Source organism: Oryctolagus cuniculus, chromosome 13 (genome assembly GCF_051225735.1).
Source record: "Oryctolagus cuniculus isolate XC-2025 breed Fujian yellow rabbit chromosome 13, ASM5122573v1, whole genome shotgun sequence".
In the NCBI taxonomy this organism is placed as follows: Eukaryota; Metazoa; Chordata; class Mammalia; order Lagomorpha; family Leporidae; genus Oryctolagus; species Oryctolagus cuniculus.
Window position 1 is genome coordinate 60,060,430 of NC_142879.1, and position 22,827 is coordinate 60,083,256.

Below are 22,827 nucleotides of genomic sequence, written 5' to 3' on the forward strand. Positions count from 1 at the left end.
ATATAGTCACTACATAAAAAAAGCTGACTTCTCTCTTGCATTCATTCATTTCTCTTTTACATATCTTTATCTAAAGAAAATGTTCTCATCAATAGAAAGTTGGCTCACTGAGTTAATATTTTTATGATCAGATATTTAATAAAAGGGTAATGTTATAGAAACATTGATTAATCCAGTTATGGAAATTACTGTGAAATACTTGTACCCTAGGAGGCATGATTTGCTTTAATATATTACAGGGAAGACATCAGCATATGTTTATTTAAGTGCCCTCAAGTCTTTGTGGAAAGACATTAGGAGCAAAGTACTGACAATCAAATAGCTTCAGGTACCGTGAATATGTGTAGGGTTCATGGTTTGACAACGTAAAGAAAAGGACCAGAGGCAATCACTATTAAAAATAAATACGAATGTGGGCAGAGAAAACATACAGTTGGTCCTCCATAGGCACAGATTCAACTAACTGTGGATCAGAAATAAATTTTTAAGTGACATTTGTACTGAATGCATACAGACTTCCCTTCCTGTCATTCCCTAAACAACATAGCATAGCAACTATTTATATAGCATTTATATTACATTGGATATTATAAGTAACGGAGAGGTGAATTAAAGTAACAAGAGGATGTATTTGGTTCACATATAAATATTATGTCATTTTATCCACAGGACATGAGCAGCCACAGACAGACTGACGTCTGCAGGGACTCCTGGAACCCATCTCTTTCAATACCAAGGAATGACTGTAAATTCAGACTTAATATGTTCCCTGATTGCCAGCCAAAGGAAGGTCAATGAATATTTACTAAGCCTGAATTATTCTTGTCTTATAATATATCAGTAACAAGATTCATTCTAAAACATCTTACTAGAAGTTTCTGTTGATATGCTATGATTTTCTTCCAGAATGCTGACTCTGGAACTTCTGGTTCTCCATATCTATGTGTGTGGAGCTGCCTCAACTTTTGTTTACCCTTGTCTTCCTTGACTTTCTCTTCTTTTTCTCCATCTTCTCCCCTGTGAAGACAAATGAATGAAATCCAAGCTATCCAGAAACAAAGGAACTAACCAGGTGTTAAGTAAAATGACACAAGTGAACAAAGCGAACAAACATTTTAGAACACAGTATCATTTTTAAAAACTAATCTCTATTCAGATAAATGGTCATATTTTGAATTTTAAAATAAGAGGTAGGACTTCCTGCTGGTCACAGCTCCCTGTAGATGGATAAATTCTGGGAAGGTCAAATCTAGCGGGAAGCTGACAGGCTTGAAGAATCTTAACCTCTACATGTAGCAGACTCATGTCTAATTGGGCAATAAAGATATTTAATTGGAAAGAGAACAACAAAGAATTTATTTGTAATGATTTTCCAACACATTTGTATTTTATGATTTTTATGAATTAAGATTTAAAACTCAGGGGCTGGCATTGTGGTATAGAAGGTAAAGCTGTCACCTGACACCTGGCATCCCATATGAGTGCTGGTTTGCATCGTGGCTTCTCCACTTCTGATTCATCTCCTGCTAATAGCCTAGGAAAAGCAGTGGAAGATGGCCCAAGTGGTTGGGCCCCTGGACCCACATGGGAGACTTGGAAGAACCTTCCAGCACCTGGCTTTGGCCAGACCCAGCCCAAGTCAAGACAGCCATCTGGGGAGTGAACCAACAGATGGAAGATCTCTCTCTGTCTCTTTCTAAATGTGTATCTAACTCTGAATTTCAAATAAATAAATAAAATCTTTTAAAAAAGATTTAAAACTCAGAGGATTATACTTTATCTTTTTACATGTATAAAGTATATCCACATACTAATATATTTATATGTGAATTAACTTAGTTGTATTAACTAAATACAATATATTAATTTAACATAATTGTTATATTGTTATATTAATTGTAGATGATAATAGAACTAAAAGCATTGAAATGTGATACATAAAAACCTCTAAATGCAAAATATCAATTCTTCATGAAAGTGAAGTCATACATCTCACCAAACACACACACACACAAAGGTTATACTTAATCTTAACCCAATAAAGGTTATACTTAATCTTAACCCAGTGTGGTATATCTAATCTTCTTTTTAACTTTAAAGAAGTGACATTGAAATGCCTGCTCTGCCCTGTTACATATGCCTACTTTTTACTCTGATAGTTACTTTGATGGCCACTATAAAGATCCAACAAAGCCTCACTTCAAAGAATACACAATGAAAACAGGCCAAAGAAAATAACAAAAAGAGATGAAAAATAGAATGCCAGGTGAAAATAGCACTACAGCCACCAAAAATTTCATTTGATTCTCAAATTTTTCAAAAAATATATGTAAAGCTTTATAAATGTGGAGAAATATAGAAGTCTCAATGATTAACCTACAGCCAGTGTTATGAATTATCCATTTTCATTGCTTCATATCCAGCTGTTAATTCTTTATTGCTACATGTATATGTATTTGTGCTCCAAAGCACCAGGGAGTTGTTTAAAAATCAACTTCCTTAGTGCCACACTAGTCCTGCTGGGTCAGATTCTCTGGGGTGAGGCCCAGGAATCTGTGTTTCTAGAAAACTCTTCAGGTGATTTTCATGCCTTGGAACCAAGCTTTAAGGAATGTCATTCCATAAACCTATGCAACCACAACTGCATTTGGAATGTTGACTTCCTACCTTCTTTACAAGGACAAAAATGCAAGTGTGATTTTCAAGACAGAACTTCATCAGTCGGTAATCCTGTGAGGAGCATTGCACAGAATCTAAAGCTGAGGGGAAGTCACATAGATAAAATCATGGTGAAAGGAGGAGGAGGTGACAGGAATGGCAGATGCGGCACCTGCCACAGACTGAGGTCTTTGCCACCAGCACCTCTCCTCTGAGTTAGCAGGCTATGCAATATGACAGTCTCCACTACAGCTCCCAGACATAGAGTACAGGGAAAAAGACTTAGTGAAACAAAGCAAAGGGAACAGAAACCACACATACTCTGCTTTCTCAGGTTCCGATTTGGTTTCTTCTTTTTCTTCCTTTTCTTCCTCTTTTGTCTTCTGTTCCTTGAATGGGTCAATGGGGAGGAAAAAGCAGGATTACACGTCACCACTGAATGGTTTGAGAGAGCCAGGTGACCACGGGCCAAATGATAACCTAACCAGGACAGCTCCCCATGTATGTTGAGATAAAACCAGCATGCATGCTTCTCATCTCACCTGCCCAAACACGCTCCCCTTCTGCACCCTCAGCTACTGCACCGGCAGTAAGTACAAACTTTCTGGGTTCTTTTCCTCTTTTCAGAAATACTCTTCTGTACTCGGTCCATCTACTCGCACCTTACTCTTCCTCAAGGCCATTTCAATTCTCACCTACACCTAGTACAGATGCTCCTCGACTTACTATGAAGTTACATCCCAAAAAGGTGCAAATCTCCTAAAAAATGCATTTAGTCTAAGTACACTTACGTCAACCAAACAGCCTAACTCAGCAACACCGGACACTGCAGAGAGTGGGCTGTCTACCCTTGTGAGTTCAGGGCTTCCCGGGAGCTGCTGCCGCCACCCGGCTTCACAACAGCATTGTGCTGCCTATCACTAGCCTGGGAGAAGATCAGGACTCCCAATTCTACTAAATACACATTCCCCCCTTACAATCAGAGAGTCAAAACACCACAAAATGAACCATCCTAAGTTGGGGGCTGCCTGTATTGTAAACCATGTTGGCTTTTCCATTTTCTCAACACAGGCAACCCTAAGCGAGGACTGCCTAGAGTATTTAACAGTTCATACTTTTCTTTCTTTGTGTACATTAGTTGTGTCTTCCTAATGAACTACTGAAGGAAATCTGAAAGCAGTGACCACAACTTGGCTTTACTTTCCCCACAATCCCCAGAAATGTCACCCACATGGCAATTGCCTAACAGGTGATTACGAGTGACACTTAACCCTTACACCTTCCTAGTTTAAGGTAATTTAATAACTTGCAAAGAATCTTCAAAAGGCTAACTTGGCCTGCCAAAAAGCCATTTCTCTTTGAAAATGCAAATATTTTCTGTACCCAGCTGAAGTCCAGAGAGAGAGAGAGCTGCTGCAACTTCGAGAAAAGTTACCTGAAACTTTTCTTGTTCCTCAGGAATGAGGACGGGGTTGCTCATGAGATCACTAAGGCCAGCGTTGGGGTTATGAGGAATGAGCTTGTACTGTCCCCCTTCTCTCTTCAGATCCAAGCCAAATATGTCGGAGAGAAGGTCGCTTTCCTCCGTCAGCTCCTTCAGGTCTGTGAGGTCTTCCGAGGGCAGGGTGGTCTCCATGGGCTTCCTCTCCCCTTCCTCTCCATCTCCCCTCACCTCATCCTGAGTGGGGTCCGGCATGTTGGCTAAGAGTTCTGCAACTTTGATCTTCTTAGCACCTTCGACAAGGCTCCCTCCCAGCAGAAGGCTACACACGATGCGGAAAAAGCCTCTGAAGACGCTGGCCACGAAGTGCAGGAGGGTCATGAAAATGCTCCAGTACGAGGAAAAGAAGGCCGTGACCATGTCCTTCACGGTCATCTTCTTCATCTTCTTCATCTGTTTCTTCAGGCTCTTCAGACTGAGCATTCGCATCAGGGTCAAGATGTTGTACCTGAGCGCAAACAGGGCCGACCTGACCGTCAGCACCGAAAAGAAGCCCATCTTGGGCCCCTGCTCTTCCGGTCTCTCCTTCTCACTTTCTTCTTTGTTCGCTGATCTCTCGTTCAAATCCGACTCTGAGATCTGAGCCGCCAGCTGCATTTCAAATATCGTGTCCTCACAGAAGTTAACGAAGAGTTCCATCTTCTCTTTTTCTCCTCCCTCATTGACCACATCAAATATGAACTGTCTTTTAGACTCTTTGACCTGAGGCTTCTCCCACTGCGTTCGGCTGGACTCGCTGATTTCAAAGTAAACCCTCTCGATGCGTTTGGCGCTTCCCATGATCTCAATGCGGCCCAGAAAGGGCTGGAAGTAGTTCAGTACACTCTCTGCCAGTTCTAGGAAAGTCTGCAGCCGCGTGTCGTTGGGCATGTGTTCCGAGAGATTGGTCAGCAGAACAGCCACGTTGAAGCCGATGTCCTTGGCGGGTTCGTGGAACCTTTTGACAAACTCCTCGTAGTCAAGGGTTTCATTCTCATCTGTCTCCGCACAGGACAAGAGGAACTCGGTTTCAGATTGTGTGTAGTGCTTATGACTCTCCATGGCTTTGTGGAAGTCCCTCTTGGAAATGATTCCCTTACCGTCGGGGTCATATTCTTTGAATGTGTCAGAAGAGGTCAAATCCTTTAGTTTTAAGAACATGTCAAAGAATTTGAGAATCATCTCCACGTTATTGGAAGATTCCACGAGCATGTCAACCATCTGTTTGCCAATTGTTCCATTAACAACGTTACCTGGTAGTAAAGAAGTGGCATTTTTTCAAAATGAACCTCCTTAAAACCAATGTTCACACAGAAAGTTACAATACAGGTCTTTTGTAACACCTGAATCAAGGATATCTTCCAATATATGCATCCTTGGCAAAAGTTGGATAATTAGTTATAAAGTATAGGTTTTTTAAAAGGGTTACCTTTAAAAAAAAAAGGGTAATTTGACACATATAAAACAATATTGCAGGCCAGCGCTGCAGCTCACTAGGCTAATCCTCTGCCTGTGGTGCCGGCACCCTGGGTTCTAGTCCCAGTTGGGGCACCAGATTCTGTCCCAGTTGCTTCTCTTCCAGTCCAGCTCTCTGCTGTGGTCCAGGAAGGCAGTGGAGGATGGCCCAAGTGCTTGGGCCCTGCACCCGCATGGGAGACCAGAAGCACCTGGCTCCTGGCTTTGGAATGGCACAGCACGCTGGCCGTAGCAACCATCTGGGGGGTGAACCAACAGAAGGAAGACCTTTCTCTCTGTCTCTCTCTCTGTCTAACTCTGCATGTCAAAAAAAAAAAAAAACAATATTGCAATAAAAGCTCATGTTTCTTTCTTCAAAGTTATCAAATAAGCAATATGCTCAAGATAAAGAAAACTGGGCAAAAAGCTAGGCAATTCGAGCTCTGGTTAACAAAAAAAGTGAACATTTGTATAACCCTTAATGGTTGAAATCATAGAAAACATGAGATTTAATGTACGTATGTCTGTAAGGCAGATACTTTTTACAAATTCTGATTTTACAAATGATGACATGGAGGCTTAAGTAAGGCTAAACTAGCGTACCCATTGTGACATGATTATTAAATGTTCACAAACCTGGTCCTGTGACAGCAAATTATTTGGTTTTTCTGATCAAAAAGCATACTCTTATGAACTGTGAGAAATACTGCTTATACCCACTGTGGTGCAGAGAAGCTAAGGAATCTGCCCAGGTTTCTCCGCTACCTGCCTCTGTGGAGACTGGAGTTCAACCCAATCACATAGCTCCAGACGCCACATGTCTCGTCCTGTGTTTACTCTTAATAAGCACTCTATACACCTCTTCCTAGACACCATTTTTATTTTACTGTTTGTCTTTATATTATATAGCATTCTGTAGATACATTAACTGAGATATGCAGGGATTCCCTTAAAAAATACTCACAAGAATAAGCCTTATAAATCCAAGCTGCCTATCACATTGTAGTGTTATTACTTCCTTCTTAGCTACATGCTGACTTGCTAAGCATGTACATACTGATCCCAAAATAATCTACAGGGAACTGGAAAGTAAAAATAAAAAGTACCTTCTAACATGGATAGCAACATGACAACCATATCCTTCTGAAGATCCATTAATTCTTTTAACAGCTCAATTTGACTTGAATCCTGAAAATATTAACATATTGCATTAGAGATAATATGAAAAAGCATGCAAAAAGAACATATTAATTTTCACAAAAGGATACACTTCAGCCAATAGCAAGCACTTTGAAGTATTTCAGAACTAAAGGAGGACCAAATATAGGAAGTTATGAAAAGTAGATATGCTTCAGAATTAAAGATGTTTACTACTGATTTCAGCTCCCATTCATTTTCTGTAAGGGCAATATGTTGGGTAACAAGAGTGGGAGAACTCAAGGAGCTGTGGGTTCCCAGTGCCAGGAAAGACTCAGGCGTGCCGCGCATGGGACGTCTTTCTTTTACTTGTAAAGACTGCATTCTTTTCCCTTATTAACTTCTTACATGAAGTTGTTACATGTTATGCAAAAACTGACTTATGCTTGAAAAGACAGACATGAGATAAACTTAACTTACATAAATCCAACCAAAATGTACACACGTACCACCTATACTAATACTGTCCAACATAATTTTTTTAAAAAATTTAACTAATTTATTAATACTTTAGATTCTAAGGATCACAGAAAATGCATGAGAATTACTACAATTCTTACATTAATGTTATATTAATATAAGGAGAACAGAATAAATGTAGTTCATAGATACAATAATTTTTTCCACAAAGAAACCTTTTATTTAAGGAATACAAACTTTATGCATTTCATAAGTACAGTTTTAGGAGTATAGTTATTCTTCCTACCATACCCGCCTTCTGACCCACACTCCCATCCCTCTTCCTCCTCCTTTTTCCATTCCCAGTCCCATTCTCCACTAAGATCCATTTTTGATTAACTTTATACACAGAAGACCAACTCTATACTAAGTAGAGTGCAAAAAGGGTTTTTGCATGAAAAAAAAGAAACCTGTTCCTCAATAGTCAAGATAAGGGCTATTCAAAAGTCCTCACATCTTGAAGTTAATTTCATTTTTAAATTTAATTAACTTTAAAGTTATCAACCAAAGTCATCAAGCTTTCCATTATTTTTTGATAAAATTTTTTGTTTCTTTTTTTTTAATTTTGATATTTTTCCATGAAAAAATTCCTTTATGTGCATGGATAGTGTTTAAGTATCTCCATGCTTAGATCCAGTGCCTGGAAGTGTTGACTATAGTTATATCTACATAACAATCTTATCATTTTTTCTTAAGATTTATTTACTTTAAAGTCAGAGTTACAGAGACAGAGGAAGAGAGAGAGAGAGAGAGATCTTCCATCTGATGGTTCACTCTCCAAGTACTAGGAGAGCCGGGGCTGGGCCAGGCTGAAGCCAAGAGCCAGGAACCAGGAGCTTCTGGATCTCCCATATGAATGGCAGGGACCCACAAATTTGGGCCATCTTTGTTGCTTTCCTCAGGCCATTAGCAGAGAGCTGGATCAGAAGTGTAGCAGCTGGGACATAAACTGTCACCCATATAGGGTGCTGGCATGCATATAGGTGGTGGCTTAACATGCTATGCCACAATGATGACCCCAAATTTTCTCTTTTCATTAAAATTTTTTTCTTTTTTAAAATGTTCATGACCTTAGTTCTTTGGATTTTTGCTATATATGAACTGTAGACACTGCTGGAGGGGATAGGATGTTTTTTTTTCCAAACAGCCATGACCTGAAAAGCTGCTAGATGTATCACAAGATGTTAATAACATCATGGAAACATATCTGGATGATAAGTCTGTTGTGAGTGCATAAATCGGATTCATGTTGATGTCCTTGAGTTACCAAAATGTCATTAATGGGATCTGTGTTGTGGTGCAGTGGGCTGAGCTGCCACCTGTGATGCTGGCATCCCATATGAGCATTGGTTCAAGTCCTGACTACGCTACTTCTGATCCAGCTTCCTGCTAATGCACCTGGGAAGGCAGAGGAAAGATGGCCCAAGCACCCATGTGGGAGACCCAGATGGAGTTCAAGACTCCTGGCCTCAGTCTGGCCCAGCTGGAGCTAATGCAGCCATTTAGGGAGTTAATCAGCAGATGGAAGACTCTCTCTCTCATTCTTTGTCTCTCTCTCTCTCCTTTTCTCACTGTAACCCTGCTTTTCAATAAATAAAAATAAATCTCCAAAAATGTTTACATGGGAAAACAATGATATTCCCGCATTTGGCTGATGTCACCAGGAACCAGATAATGACAAAGATCCTCTTCACGATCTAACTCTAGCCAGGATCCTCTGAGCCCTCCTCTGGACCAGGCTTTAACTTTGACCTCCAAAGACTTGAACAAACATAGCTTTGACTGCTCAGGAATACATCTCCTAGGATGAGGCCAGCTTCATTTAAAGAGCCTGCCTATGAAAGGATGACAAAAAGGTTACTGTTACAGGTAACACCTGAGGACAGGGTCTCTGTCTCCAAGTCTTTGGGGAAGGACAGAATCCCGACTTCCAACATTGCCAGCAAGCAGACATAGCTGGCCTACCCACATTTGTACCCACCAGTTCTGACAAATATTTATGCCCTGACAGTTATGTCAGATCTCAGATATACCATCAAAATTCAGCACACATTCACTCAATTTATGCTGAAAGCTTTTCTTTTCATGTATCTTTTAGTTTCAAATCAAATAAATGTAGAAGTGAGAAAATTACACACTGGCATTTTCAATAGTCATCTCCAAATTAATATTAAAGCATGATGGAAAATCTAATTATTCCATGTTTGCTTTTCCTTATAGCTATTATTTTCTGTTTGACTTTCATGAAGTTGAACTTCCTCAAGTGTCATCTACTGGCAAAAGCTGCTTATTTATAACCCTGTAAGAATTGTCTCTCTTTAGTAAGAGATTTCCTAACAGGTTACAAATCCTTTTTCAATGATCTGTAATGGAGAGGAACATGCCAGTGAACAATGCTAGGAAGTAGATCGATGAGGACTGTGCCATGTCCAATGTTTAGGGGCTTCATATTCAATTCCTTAATACCATTTGCTCTCCAATTTGAATGAGAAGTCTCTACTCCCAGTTTGCACAGAAGTCTTTTTTTATTAAAAAAATTTTATTAAAATGTTTTATGTTTAAAGTAGAGCAAAACAAAACCAAGGATGTGTCTAAATAGAAGAAAGCATGCTAAATTTTCTGGTGTTTCTCGTGTCTGGTTTGTTGGTTAGGACTGTGGAAGGAAGTTCCTTTACCTGAGACAGCTTCATTTGCATGTGGGCAAACACATGAAGAAAACCCACCACTGCATCCCATAGCCTGCTGTGTGCCAGACTCTGCTGATTCCCAGTGCAAGGGCCCTGGAGCACAAACAGAAAAACAGCAGTCATTCCTGATTATTTATTTACCAAAATAAACTTTCTAATAACAGAAAAGACATTTACTTAGTATTTTTATTTCTTATGGCCAGCATGTTATCTGAAAAGAAACCACAATGAAAGAAAAATATAAAGTGATAAAAATGCTGTCCTTGAGATAAGCAGGTTCTTCTTAGAATGTTTAAAAAGCTCAAAAAACATTATCAAAGATTTTTATCTTTTGTTTCTGAATAATAAAATACTACCATACACAGTGGTGAACAATTTCATTTTTTTGTATGGCTTTGATCTCTTCCATTTAGAAGAAAGGGTAAGGTCCAGGTATTTTGGCAGTTAAATCAATAACTAGACACTACCTGGTGCTGAAAAAAATTCAAGAATACGCTTAGGATGAGATATGAGTACTTCTTATTGTTGAGTAGTAACCTGGTTAACACATTCATATAGACCACAAATCCTCTTCAACATGTTCTTAATTGTACAACTGTTTACATATGGTATAAACACTCATTTTTAGAAAATACATACTTATTTAAGAGGGAAAGAGGTGAGAAAGTACTCCCATATACTGGTTCACTCCCCAAATGCCCACCATAATGGGGGCTGGGTTGGGCCAAAGTCAGGAACTCATTCTATGTCCCTCATTCTATGTCTATGCCATAGAGTGGCAAGTACACAATTACTTGTCTCCCAGGGTCGGTGTTAGCAGGAGCTGGAGTTAGGAGCCACAGTTGGGTATCAAATCCAGGTATCCCAATATCAGACATGAGTATCAGCTGCTAGGCTAAATGCCTGCCTTGATATTTTTAAAAGATTAATATTAGTCATTATTTTAATGAATCTAAAATCTGGTGAAATCATACACTGGGAGGACACTGGGTTGAAATGACTCTGGTGCTTGGGGTGCCTATGTAATTAAACCAAGAGCCAGATGCCCCAATGTAAACTTAAGTGTACCCAATCTGAAACTGACAAATTATAAATGGCAAATTTACTGATCAGAAATTGACAGTTAATTCCCAACTAGAAACTTCCAACTTAAATAATTTTTTTTCTTGGTCTTGCCTCCAGGAATACCTTAAAAAGTGTCCCTCTCCTGTTTTCCCAAGGGAGGGCTGAATCATTTGTGGTCTAGTGCTGCCTGACTCATGAACAAAATGTTGAAATAAAAGCATTAAAATTTTAATACAGGTGAGTTTATATTTAAGAAACCTTGGTTTGCTTAGCTTACACATCAGAAGTGATCATTATTTTCCATTAGACAGAGCCTGTTGAATATTTTGATGAAGATGGTTTCTATTTTTCTCCCCCCCCCAAAAAAATTCTACATTCATTTGGCTTTGTAAACACACCCACATCAATCATGAAAACAAATAATGGGGATTTTATGCTGCAAGAAAAAAGTACATATAGTTCTTAATTTCTAAAGCATTTGTTCTTTTAGACAATGCTCATAGAAAGTTCAAATCCGGGAGCATATTAAAACATTTCAGATTTTATTCTGAACAAGTGACCAGAAGAAAAGACCCCATTAAAGACAGTGACAAGGTGAGGAAATGGAGCTCTGGTTTGCTTGGGACCCTAAAACTGAGTAACTAAATAAGTTCTAAGGTCACCTGTATTACAAAAGCAAAGTGCTAGATTCCATATATATATATATATATATATATATATATATATATATATTTGACAGGCAGAGTGGGCAGTGAGAGAGAGAGAGACAGAGAGAAAGGTCTTCCTTTTGCTGTTGGTTTACCCTCCAATGGCCACCGTGGCCAGCATGCTGCGGTCGGCGCACCGCGCTGATCTGAAGGCAGGAGCCAGGTGCTTCTCCTGGTCTCCCATGAGGTGCAGGGCCCAAGCACTTGGGCCATCCTCCACTGCACTCCCTGGCCACAGAAGAGAGCCGGCCTGGAAGAGGGGTGAACGGGATTAGAACCCGGTGTGCCGGCGCCACAAGGTGGAGGATTAGCCTATTGAGCTGTGGCGCCGGCCTAGATTCAATATTGCAAAAAAGAGTGCCTAAAAATAGATCTTTCCACCTTAAGGAGGTAAAGGGATTGAAATGGAAGAGGAAGAGACTTTGGAGAGAGCTCTCCGTGTGTCATGTGTCGGGTGTCACCTTTCTCTCCCCTAATGCAACCAGGTAGCGGTGTGGAGTGAGACAGAAGGCTTCAGGAGAACCACGAGAGAACTCAGCTTGAAGTTGGATCCCACAATGTCTGGTAGGACCAAGTGTGTCAGACCCTGGCTGACATAAAACCTGTGTGTTCTTCTATGGGCTGTGCAGGAAGGAGCCATCCCTGCCCCACCTGAATTCTTGCCCAAGACTGTTTGAAAGGGTAATATGTTTTCAGCATGGGCATGGACTACCAGAAGCATACTATCTGTATGAGCAACCCTAAAATGAGTGGGAAAAGAATCATTTGCAGACACTGGATAAGGAATACAGTAGCATACCACACCAGATTGCTTGATGATTGCATCCTGCATTACAGGTGACCTGAGGGAATATCTTTCCTTCCTTATGCCTCTTCCCCTACACATTTTTTAACCCTGAGAAAGCCTCAGACTAACAAGGAGTGGGAGACAAAAGAGAATTATCTGGGGAAGCTGTAGGGAAGCCCAGGTTGATCTCATTTGTAGGTTATTAAATTCACCTCATTCAATGTACCACATACGGTCGTTTTACAGTTCTCTTGTCTGAATGTACTTTAGATCTGTCTAGCTAACTTTGGTTTCAAAGCAATAGATTTTTAGTGTTTCATTATGGTTTAAAACTAGGGGGCGGCGCTATGGCTTAGCAGGTAAAGCAGCAGTCTGCAGTGCCAGCATCCTATATGGGTGCCAGTTCAAGTCCTGGCTGCTCCACTTGTGTTCCAGCTCTCTGCTATGGCCTGCAAAAGCAGCAGAAGATGGCCCAAGTCCTTGGGCTCCTGCACACACATAGGAAGACCCAGAGGAAGCTCCTGGCTCCTGGCCTCAGAATGGTGTAGCTCTGGCCTTTGCAACCAATTGGGGAGTGAACCAGCAGATGGAAGCCCCCCACCCTGCGCCTGCCTCTCCTTCTCTCTCTGTGTAATTCTGACTTTCAAATGAATGAATGAATGAATGAATAAGTAAATAAATATTAAAAATAAAATACCAGCATCATACAGCTTAAATAGCAGGCAGGATGAAAAGTGCAGAAGGCTATTAGATAAATACTAGAGTATCATTTTGAAGAAAATAAACGATTTTTCTACAAGTCAGAAATAATTTTCTCCATCTTTGTTAAGGTTTTAATCAAAAGCATAAGTATTATATTACAGAAGGTTAAGATTTTCTGCAATCCACAGGCAGTCAAGAGTTTTTTGGGCTACCCGTATGTAACAGAGTTCAAATCCAAAGGCCAATGTACCCATTTCCCTTTGTCAAGCAAAAATTCCAGAAAGCCATTGTTTCAGATTCAACATCAGGACATAGACTGGTGGAAAAATCAAACCAGAATCACTCACTTATGCTGATGGTTTCACATCACCAGGATGATACTAAGCTGTTTATCTGTTTTCAAGAAATAAGATTAGAGGCATTTCCCAAACAGGCCAGTTTCAATTGGCACAATACTGAAGTTCTCTCTGCCTTAAGAACACAGAGAAAGAGGCTGGCATTGTGGTGTAGCTGGTAAAGCTGCAATCTGAGATGCCAGTATCCCATTTGCTAGCATGTGTCCAGACTGCTCTACTGATGATCTAGTTCCCTACTAATGCTCCTGGGAAAAGCAGCGGAAATGGCCCAAGTGTTTGGGTCCCTGCCACCTATGTAGAAGACATGGATGAAGCTCCCGGCTCCTGGCTTTGGTCTGCTCCAGCTCCAGCCATGGAGCCCATCTGGATAGAGAACCAGTGAACGGAAGATTTCTCTCTTTCCCTCCCTTTCTCTCTGTAACTCTGACTTTCAAAATAAATAAATAATTTTTAAAAGAACGTGGAAAAGGTAAACTTAAGTAGGTAATGAATTATTTTGTTTTTGTTGTTCTGTCTCTCTGTTACTGCCTTACAAAGAAAGGAATTTTGAAATGATCAACCCACTTTTTTTTTCTTTGTTTCTGCTTTCTTTTTGTTTTTGTTTTGCTGGTTATAAGGGGAAAAGAAGATATTATAAAACATTTTAAAAACTGGAGGTTAAGACTTGAAGGTTAGCCTAAAGAGAATCAATGTGAAACAGGGGAAGGGGTATATTCTCTATAGTATTTAGAATTTTATCTTTAACACACACACATACATGCACACACAAGTACTAATTGAGTTTTTTGAACACTATTCTTTTTCATATTAAGTTTTTATGAAACTTCATCCTCACTTTGGCATAAACAGTGGTTTAATATCCCACCTTCTACCTGTCCCTCAATTCATCTCTACCTTTTTTATTTCCTTAAAACTTATTGACTCCAGTCACTGTGCACTTACTCCTCATGTAGGATCTCTGTCCTTAATGTGTTGTTCAATGTGAATTAATGCTATAACTATTACTCAAACAGTATTTTACACTTTGTGTTTCTGTGTGGGTGCAAACTGTTGAAATCTTAATATATACTAAATTGATCTGTATATAAAGATAATTGAAAATGAATCTTGAAGTGAATGGAGTGGGAGAGGGAGCGGGAGATGGGAGGGTTGCGGGTGGGAAGGAAGTTTTGGGGGGCAAAAAGTCATTGTAATCCATAAGCTGTACTTGGAAATTTATATTTATTAAATAAAAGTTAAAAAAACTTATTGACTACATAATAAATCTACTAGCAGCTGAACATACAATATCAAGGTTAATACCTCCAATAAGTTAATGATATATCATTTTCCCAAATGATAAATCAGTTTCGTTGTACAGAAATTCACATTTCAATGCAATATTTTAGTCGTAGTCATTGGTAAAGAAGCCAAGAAGGGCTCAGTGGGAGACAGACAATAATTTCGATATATGGCATTTTCCTCTGGAGTTCAATGCAACAAGTTGACTCTTTTTTTTTCTTGCTTTTCTTTCATCAAATACAGAAATGCTTAAACATTTACCTGAATATATTCAGTAAGAGTGTTAAAGACTTGTTTTGCTACTTGTATAGCTTTGGAGAAATTTCGTTGTCCTTGTTCATCAATAACATCTTTCCCAGAGTAATACCAATAGAAATCACTAATAGATTCCTGAAAAAGACATGATATTATTAAGCATTATAAAGTTATCATTAACCTTACTAATATTGGACTTTTAGAAAAAAAACAATTTTTCAAAATAATAAAGCAGCAAGCAAAAATATTTTTGACATTGAAACCATGCTACAATTATTTTCCTAACCATATAATATGGCAACTGTATCCACAGATACAAATAATAACTAAAGGGAAGACAAAAAGCAAAATTTTAGCTTTAAAAATTACTTTGTTGGGACCGGCACTATGGTGTAGCAGATTAAAGTCCTGGCCTGCTGCACCAGCATCCCATATGGGTGGTGGTTCGAGACCCAGCTGCTCCACTTCCAATCCAGCTCTCTGCTATGGCCTGGAAAAGCAGTAGAAGATGGCCCAAGTCCCTGGGCCTCTGCACCCACGTGGGAGACCCAGAAGAAGCTCCAGGCTCCTGGCTTCAGATCAGCTCATCTCTGTCCACTGCAGTCATTTGGGGAGTGTTCCAGTGGATGTAAGACCTCTCGCTCTCTCTTTCAAATAAATAAAATAAATCTTAAAAATAAATAAAAATTACTTTTTCTCTGATCACTTGAACTTCAAAAACAGGATCATTAATAAATGTGTATTTATCCATTGGGTAACATTCAGCAATCATTACAGAAATCATAGGATGGTAATTTTGGGGGGTTAAAGACATTTGGTTTCCTTTTCTCCAATAAAATCAATAACCTTTCCTCAGTGAGAATTCTAGGATGATCCTTGTTTTTATAGCTGCCTATGAGGAAATTAGTTGTACTAATAAATAATAACAATTGTAACAAATGTCAAAATAAGATTGATCTTCATAGATAGGATGTTCTTAACAAGGAGTTACATGTGCAGGAGCTCTAGTTGATTAAGTGAATAATATAGTTCAGAATATGAAAAATTGAGTTTTGACATAAGAATTAAAATTCATAAATAAACTTTCAATAAAGCTTCTTTATGTGGTCCTTTTAAGTAAAAAAAAAATGGATGGTATGCCCCAATATACTAATAAATTGAGAAAAAAGCTGAGAATTTGAATTTCCAGTTTTTAAAAAAAAGTGTCTCTGAGTCCTCTAATAAATAAAATGAGGGAGAAAAAAGTTGGATAGGGCTCTCATTACTTAAGAGGTCTATAACTTTATCTTCTATCTAAGATATCAAATATAATTATGATGTCAGGGAGATTTTTAATCCAAGGCATTAAGTTAAACATTAAAACTAATGCAAATATTAGAACAGCTAAAAAGAATTAACCTCAGGCTATCAAATTTAAGTATCTGGTAGTAGCTGGAAAGCCTTTCTTTCCTATTCCTAAGGATGCCTCAAATAATTTTCCCCAACTTATCTATCAGTTTTAGAAGGAACAGAACATAAAAGTGATTTACAAAATGAAAGTGAATTGAAAATACCATGAAGCAAAAAAATAGAGGAAGAACATCCCAATATATAGTACGAAATAAAGAACAATGTAGGTAGCAGGATCAGAGAAAGAGACAGCACACTTAAACATTGCAATTTAACAACTCTCATATTAACAAACTAACCAATGCTTTCATTTGTCACTAACATGTAAGGCAACACACCTGAACTCTTAGTAGGTAGTCTACAGTAGAGATGATAATGTTGACAGTTGTATTGTTACCAGTCTGAGTTCTCAGATAATTCTGAAAATCTATAAGATAAAAAAGTTATTAAAGGTCATTCAAAATTTAAAATGAGTTGTGTTATCCAAATAGCTCTGAAGGCAAATGATACTTTTGATTTTGTTTATAGGAAAATCACTATGGTAACAAGTAGTTTTATCTGACAGTTTTAATATGAAATAATTTATATTTTCCATAAAAAGCAAGTAACCACCATACCTAGGTGCTTCAGCTGAGCAATAATCAATTGTTATCTACAGTGTTGCTAACAGCTGTTCCCTTTGTCCAAGTTATCTATAGTTTTGGGCAAGTGAATCACTAAAAAAGGATTTCCATCTTTGAAAGTTTAGTAATGAAATTACTTAATCAGCAATTATCTATTCCTAAATACTGAGCAAAGTGTTAGAGAAACAAAGATAAAATTAAACATAATTCTTGGGTCTGGCGCTGTGCCATAGTGGGTAAAGCCGCCGCCTGCAGTGTGGCATCCCATATAGGCGCTGGTTTGAGTCCTGGCTGCTCCACTTCCAATCCAGCTCTCTACTGTGGCCTGGGAAAGCAATAGAAGATAGCCCAGGTGCTTGGGCCCCTGCACCCATGTGGGAGACCTGGAAGAAGCTCCTGGCTCCTGGCTCCTGGCTTCAGATGGGCACAGCTCTGGCCATTGAGGCTAACTGGGGAGTGAACCAGTAGATGAAAGCCCTCTTTCTATCTCTCTGCCTCTCCTTCTCTCTCTGTGTAACTCTTTCAAATAAATAAATAAATCTTTAAAAGAATTAAACATAATTCCTGCCTTTATGGGGCCACAATTCTGATAGAGAACAAGAAATATAAAGGACTCACAGAAATATATTACATAATTCAATGATATATTACCAAGGTAGAGATACAATACAGAAGAAATAAACCTATATAAACAGCTATTAAATTCATACTTTTTGCTTCCTGTCATCTGTCTTTTCTAACATAAAAATAACTGCTAGGAATCAAGGAAATGACTATTCAAGGACTCTGAAAGTAGCAAAGAAATATATATAATATCACAATGCCAATACATACATATTAATTCTCAAGAACTACTGGTTGATTCAAAAATTTGGAATTAACAGATCTTTTCTATTATTGAGCAAAATACTTAAACACAAACCTGAGTTGTGTCCCTCACAGAGTAGTTGCAAGAATCGGAACAGGTCACAGGTGAACTCGTCATCCTGTAGAACCTTTTCACCTGTGGGAAGTCCAAAGGGATGAAATCTTACCAACAACCCCAGCCTGGCCCTCCCTTTTGATCCCCACCTCCATACAGCTTGCATGTTGGTCTAGCATTGTTATGAACCCAAAACAGTCACAACTCATAGCCATTTTTCTATCTGAAGCTCGTTAGATCATGCGCTTGGCAGATAGATGTACATTTTCTTTGTAAGAAAAGAACATTTGAACCTTGAAACTGAGATTTCTCTCTGTTAACAGTAGCAGCATGGGCTTGGCAACATTTTACAGACAACCTGAAGGTTTAAATATTTTTTTTCTTTCCTGTTTTGGAAGATCATATGATCTCCATATCTCTTACAATTGGTAAAGTTAAATTTGCTTTGTTCGCAGGGTATGGCTAAATTATTCAATGGAAAGCATTGGATGTATCCATAAAACAGGACCAAGAATTTTTTTTTATTATTCTTAAATAATAACTGAAGGATTTCTGTGAAAACTGTAAGTCACTAGAAAATATTTAGTAATTCATTTTAATTAACTCTCATCAGCTTGTCTACTGACTGGAAAAGTAGTGACATGACTGACTGGAGCATTATTTCCAGAAGAAGGGGATCTTGGGAAAAGACTTCATTCTCAACACCAAATCAAAACAAAGACTAGTGGCTCATGCTGTAAGAGCTAACTCTGACCAAGAAAAGGTAAAAAGGAGGGAATTGCCCAGTCAGAGCTCACTCTGCATCACCAAAATCTAAAAACACCTGTGGAGCAATGGTGAAGCTCAGATAGTTCACCTAGATTTTAATTTCATCACAAGTCACTTTGAAAGCAAAAACACAAGGAAAGAAACAAACACAAAACAGCACCACACAAATGAAACTTGATTTTTAAAAACATAAAGTGTCAGTGGAAAAAAAAAAAGTGAACATTATGAATTTCTGCTCCACAAGCTAAATTTGTCTGGAAAACAAAATGACAGAAAAAAATGTTTAGCCAGTGAATGAATGTACTTATGCATTCTAAAAACAATAACTTTTTCACAGACTGGAAATACTTTGGGCTAGGAAAGAAAACTATGCAATGATACATGTGTTTAACTAAAAATTATGAACGTTCATAATGACGGAGAGCTCATGGACTTACCAGTCCGCAGTCTGTGACTTTCAAAGTGAGAGGCTTCATGTAATGGTAGGGTTAGGAAGCAAAACCATTTTGAAAACTAATATAAACATTAAAAAAAGTACATAAAATCACTGCACTCATTTCCCTGTTAGCCCACAAGATATGATCTTTGGCGACCAAGCTAAAATCACCAAGTATACAAATCAGATGTGGCAAGTGTAAGGGTCAAAGGCACACTGTCTCCATAAATGGCTGATAAGTCCACTCCTCAATGTTCAATTTCATGACAAGATAGGTAAGAAAGGGAGAACAGTTTAAGCTAACAAGTAAAATTCTTCATTGATGACATCAAGCATCATTTTTATGAGTTTCTTTAGTTAAAAGAGCTTTAAAATGATATTTGAATCAAGATATCAATAGTAATATTTATTGATTCTTTAATTGGAAGGCCATCTGCAATATCATTTTTTTGCAGAAAATCAAATCAATAAACCATGTATACATTTTCAATGTTCATATATTCAATGTGAAATAATCTTTACTAAAGTATTCAGAAAAATTGACATTGAAATAATTATCATGCAATCTACCTGTGTACCTAAAAATGTTGTGTGCAAAGCATATGATTTATAACATAAGGTTTCATTTTTGGCTAGCATGCAGAGAATTTCTTGACTGTAAACCCAAGCACATACAAGTAACTTCACTTATGTAAAGACACACTGCACATAGCAGAACAGAGAGGGGCTGGAGGGAGGGGTACAGTTCAGATCTTCATTTACCACCAGGTGATCCTGATATAACCTGAGGTGCTACTGCTTAATAAATACAGTCCTATCAGATTAAAATGCTGCCATTTCCCATGCTGCAAGTAAGTGATATAGTAACAGAGATGGATGATGGCTTTATGTCTGCAGAAGGTACAGGATCAACGGTCTATTTTGATGTATGCAAAAGAAATTCCATTGTATGATGGAAACTAAGATTAGTAACAACAAAATGGAGTAACATGTAGTTGAAAGTGCTCTTACATTCTTCAAATATTAATTGTAATAGCTGCATGAGGACTCAGAATAAATATAGTGAGGAGCATTTTTTTGGTTTCATTTTTTAAGGGACTTCGGGTTTCTAATACTGTAGTAAAGGGAGAGTTATTTCACTATTGTTGCTGCTGCTAGATTGGTTCTCACATATAAAATGAGGATAAAATATCCTCATAAAATGTATCTTCCATATCACTGGTTCTTCATAATCTGTAGTCATTTTTACAAATCGTGAAATGGCTTAACATATTAGGAGTAATGGCAAGAAGACTAAATAAAGATGGGCACAATATGACTAGCTGATGAATGTAGTTATTTGTAGGGTTTTTTTGTTTTTGTTTTTGTTTTTTTTTTTTTTTTTTGACAGGCAGAGTGGACAGTAAGAGAAAGAGACAGAGAGAAAGGTCTTCCTTTGCCATTGGTTCACCCTCCAATGGCCACCATGGCCAGCGTGCTGCGGCTGGTGCACCGCGCTGATCCGAAGCCAGGAGCCAGGTGCTTCTCCTGGTCTCCCACGGGGTACAGGGCCCAAGCACTTGGGCCATCCTCCACTGCACTCCCGGGCCACAGCAGAGAGCTGGCCTGGAAGAGGGGCAACCTGGACAGAATCCGGCACCCCGACCGGGACTAAAACCTGGTGTGCCGGCGCCGCTAGGCGGAGCATTAGCCTATTGAGCCGCGGTGCTAGCCCAAATGTAGTTATTTGAATACATGCATTATTTGTGTTTATATTTTCCAAAAACCATCAATTTTAATGGACCAACGTGGTCTCAAAATTCTACATTCTCACATTGTAATAAAACTAGGAAGAATTTGTTTATTCAACCTAAGGGTGGAACAGTAAATTGTATTTTAGAGAACTAACAGAGCTAACATACTTTTAAAGGCCACCATTCTATTCATAATTGGCTTATCCAATTGATTAGATGAATACAAGATCTGCTTAAATAAAACAACTGTGCATGTGTGAATGTATGTGTATATGTCTAGTGACACTCTAAAATGTCTATGGACATCCCTCGAAATTCTCAGCCTATTTTCCAGAGAAATCTTGGTGCAATTGTTCATAATTATTCATAATTTACAATGATTAATAAATTAATAAAAATTAATGGAATAATTTAAAATACAGAGTATGTATATAAAATAATTGAATCAGGATAAATAGATTCCAGAACACTAACGTCTTCATTGTTACAAGGCCTTGTCATGTCAGTAATTCTAATAACACAAATATAAAAGGGTGAGCAGCATGAAATTTAACACTGGCCAAATCAAAAGAGTACCTATCATCTAATGCTCAATGTAACTCAAAAGTACCCTCTGCCAGAAAAGAAATCATTCTGATTACTGATCTTTAGATTTTATTTATTTTGTACAATGACAAAAATTAAGAATTAATCTTAAAGATATTTTAGCTAGCAAAATGTCAGATATTTTATTCCATGTTGGTAATTTAGTGTCACTGCTTAAACTGGCTTAGATATAGCTTCTTCAATTACATTACAATTCAACTAACAAAAAAATAAATTTTTAAAGTGAATTTACACTTCACATTTGGTTACTGACTACAATGTGCTAGGCATTGTACTAGACATTGTATCTCAAGATTTCATTTCAGGTTTATAATTTATAAATTAGGCAAATATAATCCCATTTTGTGGTTCAGTAAACCAATGGGAAATTAATTCAAATAATGCCATACAGCTTTTAACTAATAAAAGATTTAACTTTAATAAACTTCAGTAAAAACTCATTAAATATGTTTGCCCTCTGCCAGTTTGTGAGGTGGGACAGTCTCTAACCTGCAGAAGTTCACAGACTAATGTAAGAAACAAGTAATAAAAAAGATAATTTTAGTATCATACAGCCTTTCTGAATTCTATACGCTATATTTTCTAAACTTTGTAAAATCAGCATCAGTACCTAATAAAATCTTCAACTAACAACCATGGCACATACTATGTGTTATTTAAATCATGAATTGAAACTTATTTTCATCAATTTTAGGATCCAAGAAAAACTTTCTATATATATGACACAGAAATTCAATTCACATTTCTTAGTTTCCTCATTGATATGGGGATTAATAAACTCCTTGCTATTGAGAGAATCAAACTTGTTCAAGCAAGTAAATGTGCTTTGAAGTCTGCAAAGCACAAAAATGAAAATAGAGAGTATCAATGTCCTAAAATCATAGATCAAATATCTCAAAATATCCAAAATACAGAATTTTAATAGGCTATGGGTATGATAATTGTTAAATTCCACTGAGTGCATTTATTTAAATTTAATTAACAACCTGACACCATTATATATTTTCAGATCCTGAGATTATAAAAATAACCACAATGCAAAATACATTAGGAATGTACTAAGAGTAACAGAAAGAAAGTATATCAAAGACTTAAACAGATTAAAATAGCTGTGGAGGGGGAATCCCTCTGATTTTTAAATATTATTTGCAGATTATTTTTCTTATAGTCTAAGCCTCTCAGCTCATATTTCTCTTATTGAAATCCTTACTGTCCTTCCTCCATTCCATTCATCAATGTCTTAACTGAACACTGTGCCTTT

At 37.9% G+C, this 22,827-nt stretch overlaps 1 protein-coding gene across 8 annotated transcripts in view; it reads right to left on the reverse strand.

Annotated features, from left to right (window-relative positions):
* Nucleotides 1–22,827, reverse strand: part of RYR2 (ryanodine receptor 2) — a 772,754-nt gene that overhangs the window by 37,161 nt on the left and 712,766 nt on the right. For 4 of the 8 annotated variants that reach the window (XM_089311246.1, XM_089311245.1, XM_089311243.1 and 1 more), the window contains 9 exons: nt 19,229–19,261; nt 18,024–18,104; nt 16,817–16,905; nt 15,096–15,224; nt 9,925–10,029; nt 6,700–6,781; nt 4,094–5,391; nt 2,980–3,047; nt 870–1,017 (listed from right to left, as the gene is read on the reverse strand). In XM_089311246.1, the coding sequence (XP_089167372.1) occupies nt 870–1,017; nt 2,980–3,047; nt 4,094–5,391; nt 6,700–6,781; nt 9,925–10,029; nt 15,096–15,224; nt 16,817–16,905; nt 18,024–18,104; nt 19,229–19,261 (2,033 nt within the window). 8 annotated transcript variants of the gene reach the window in all.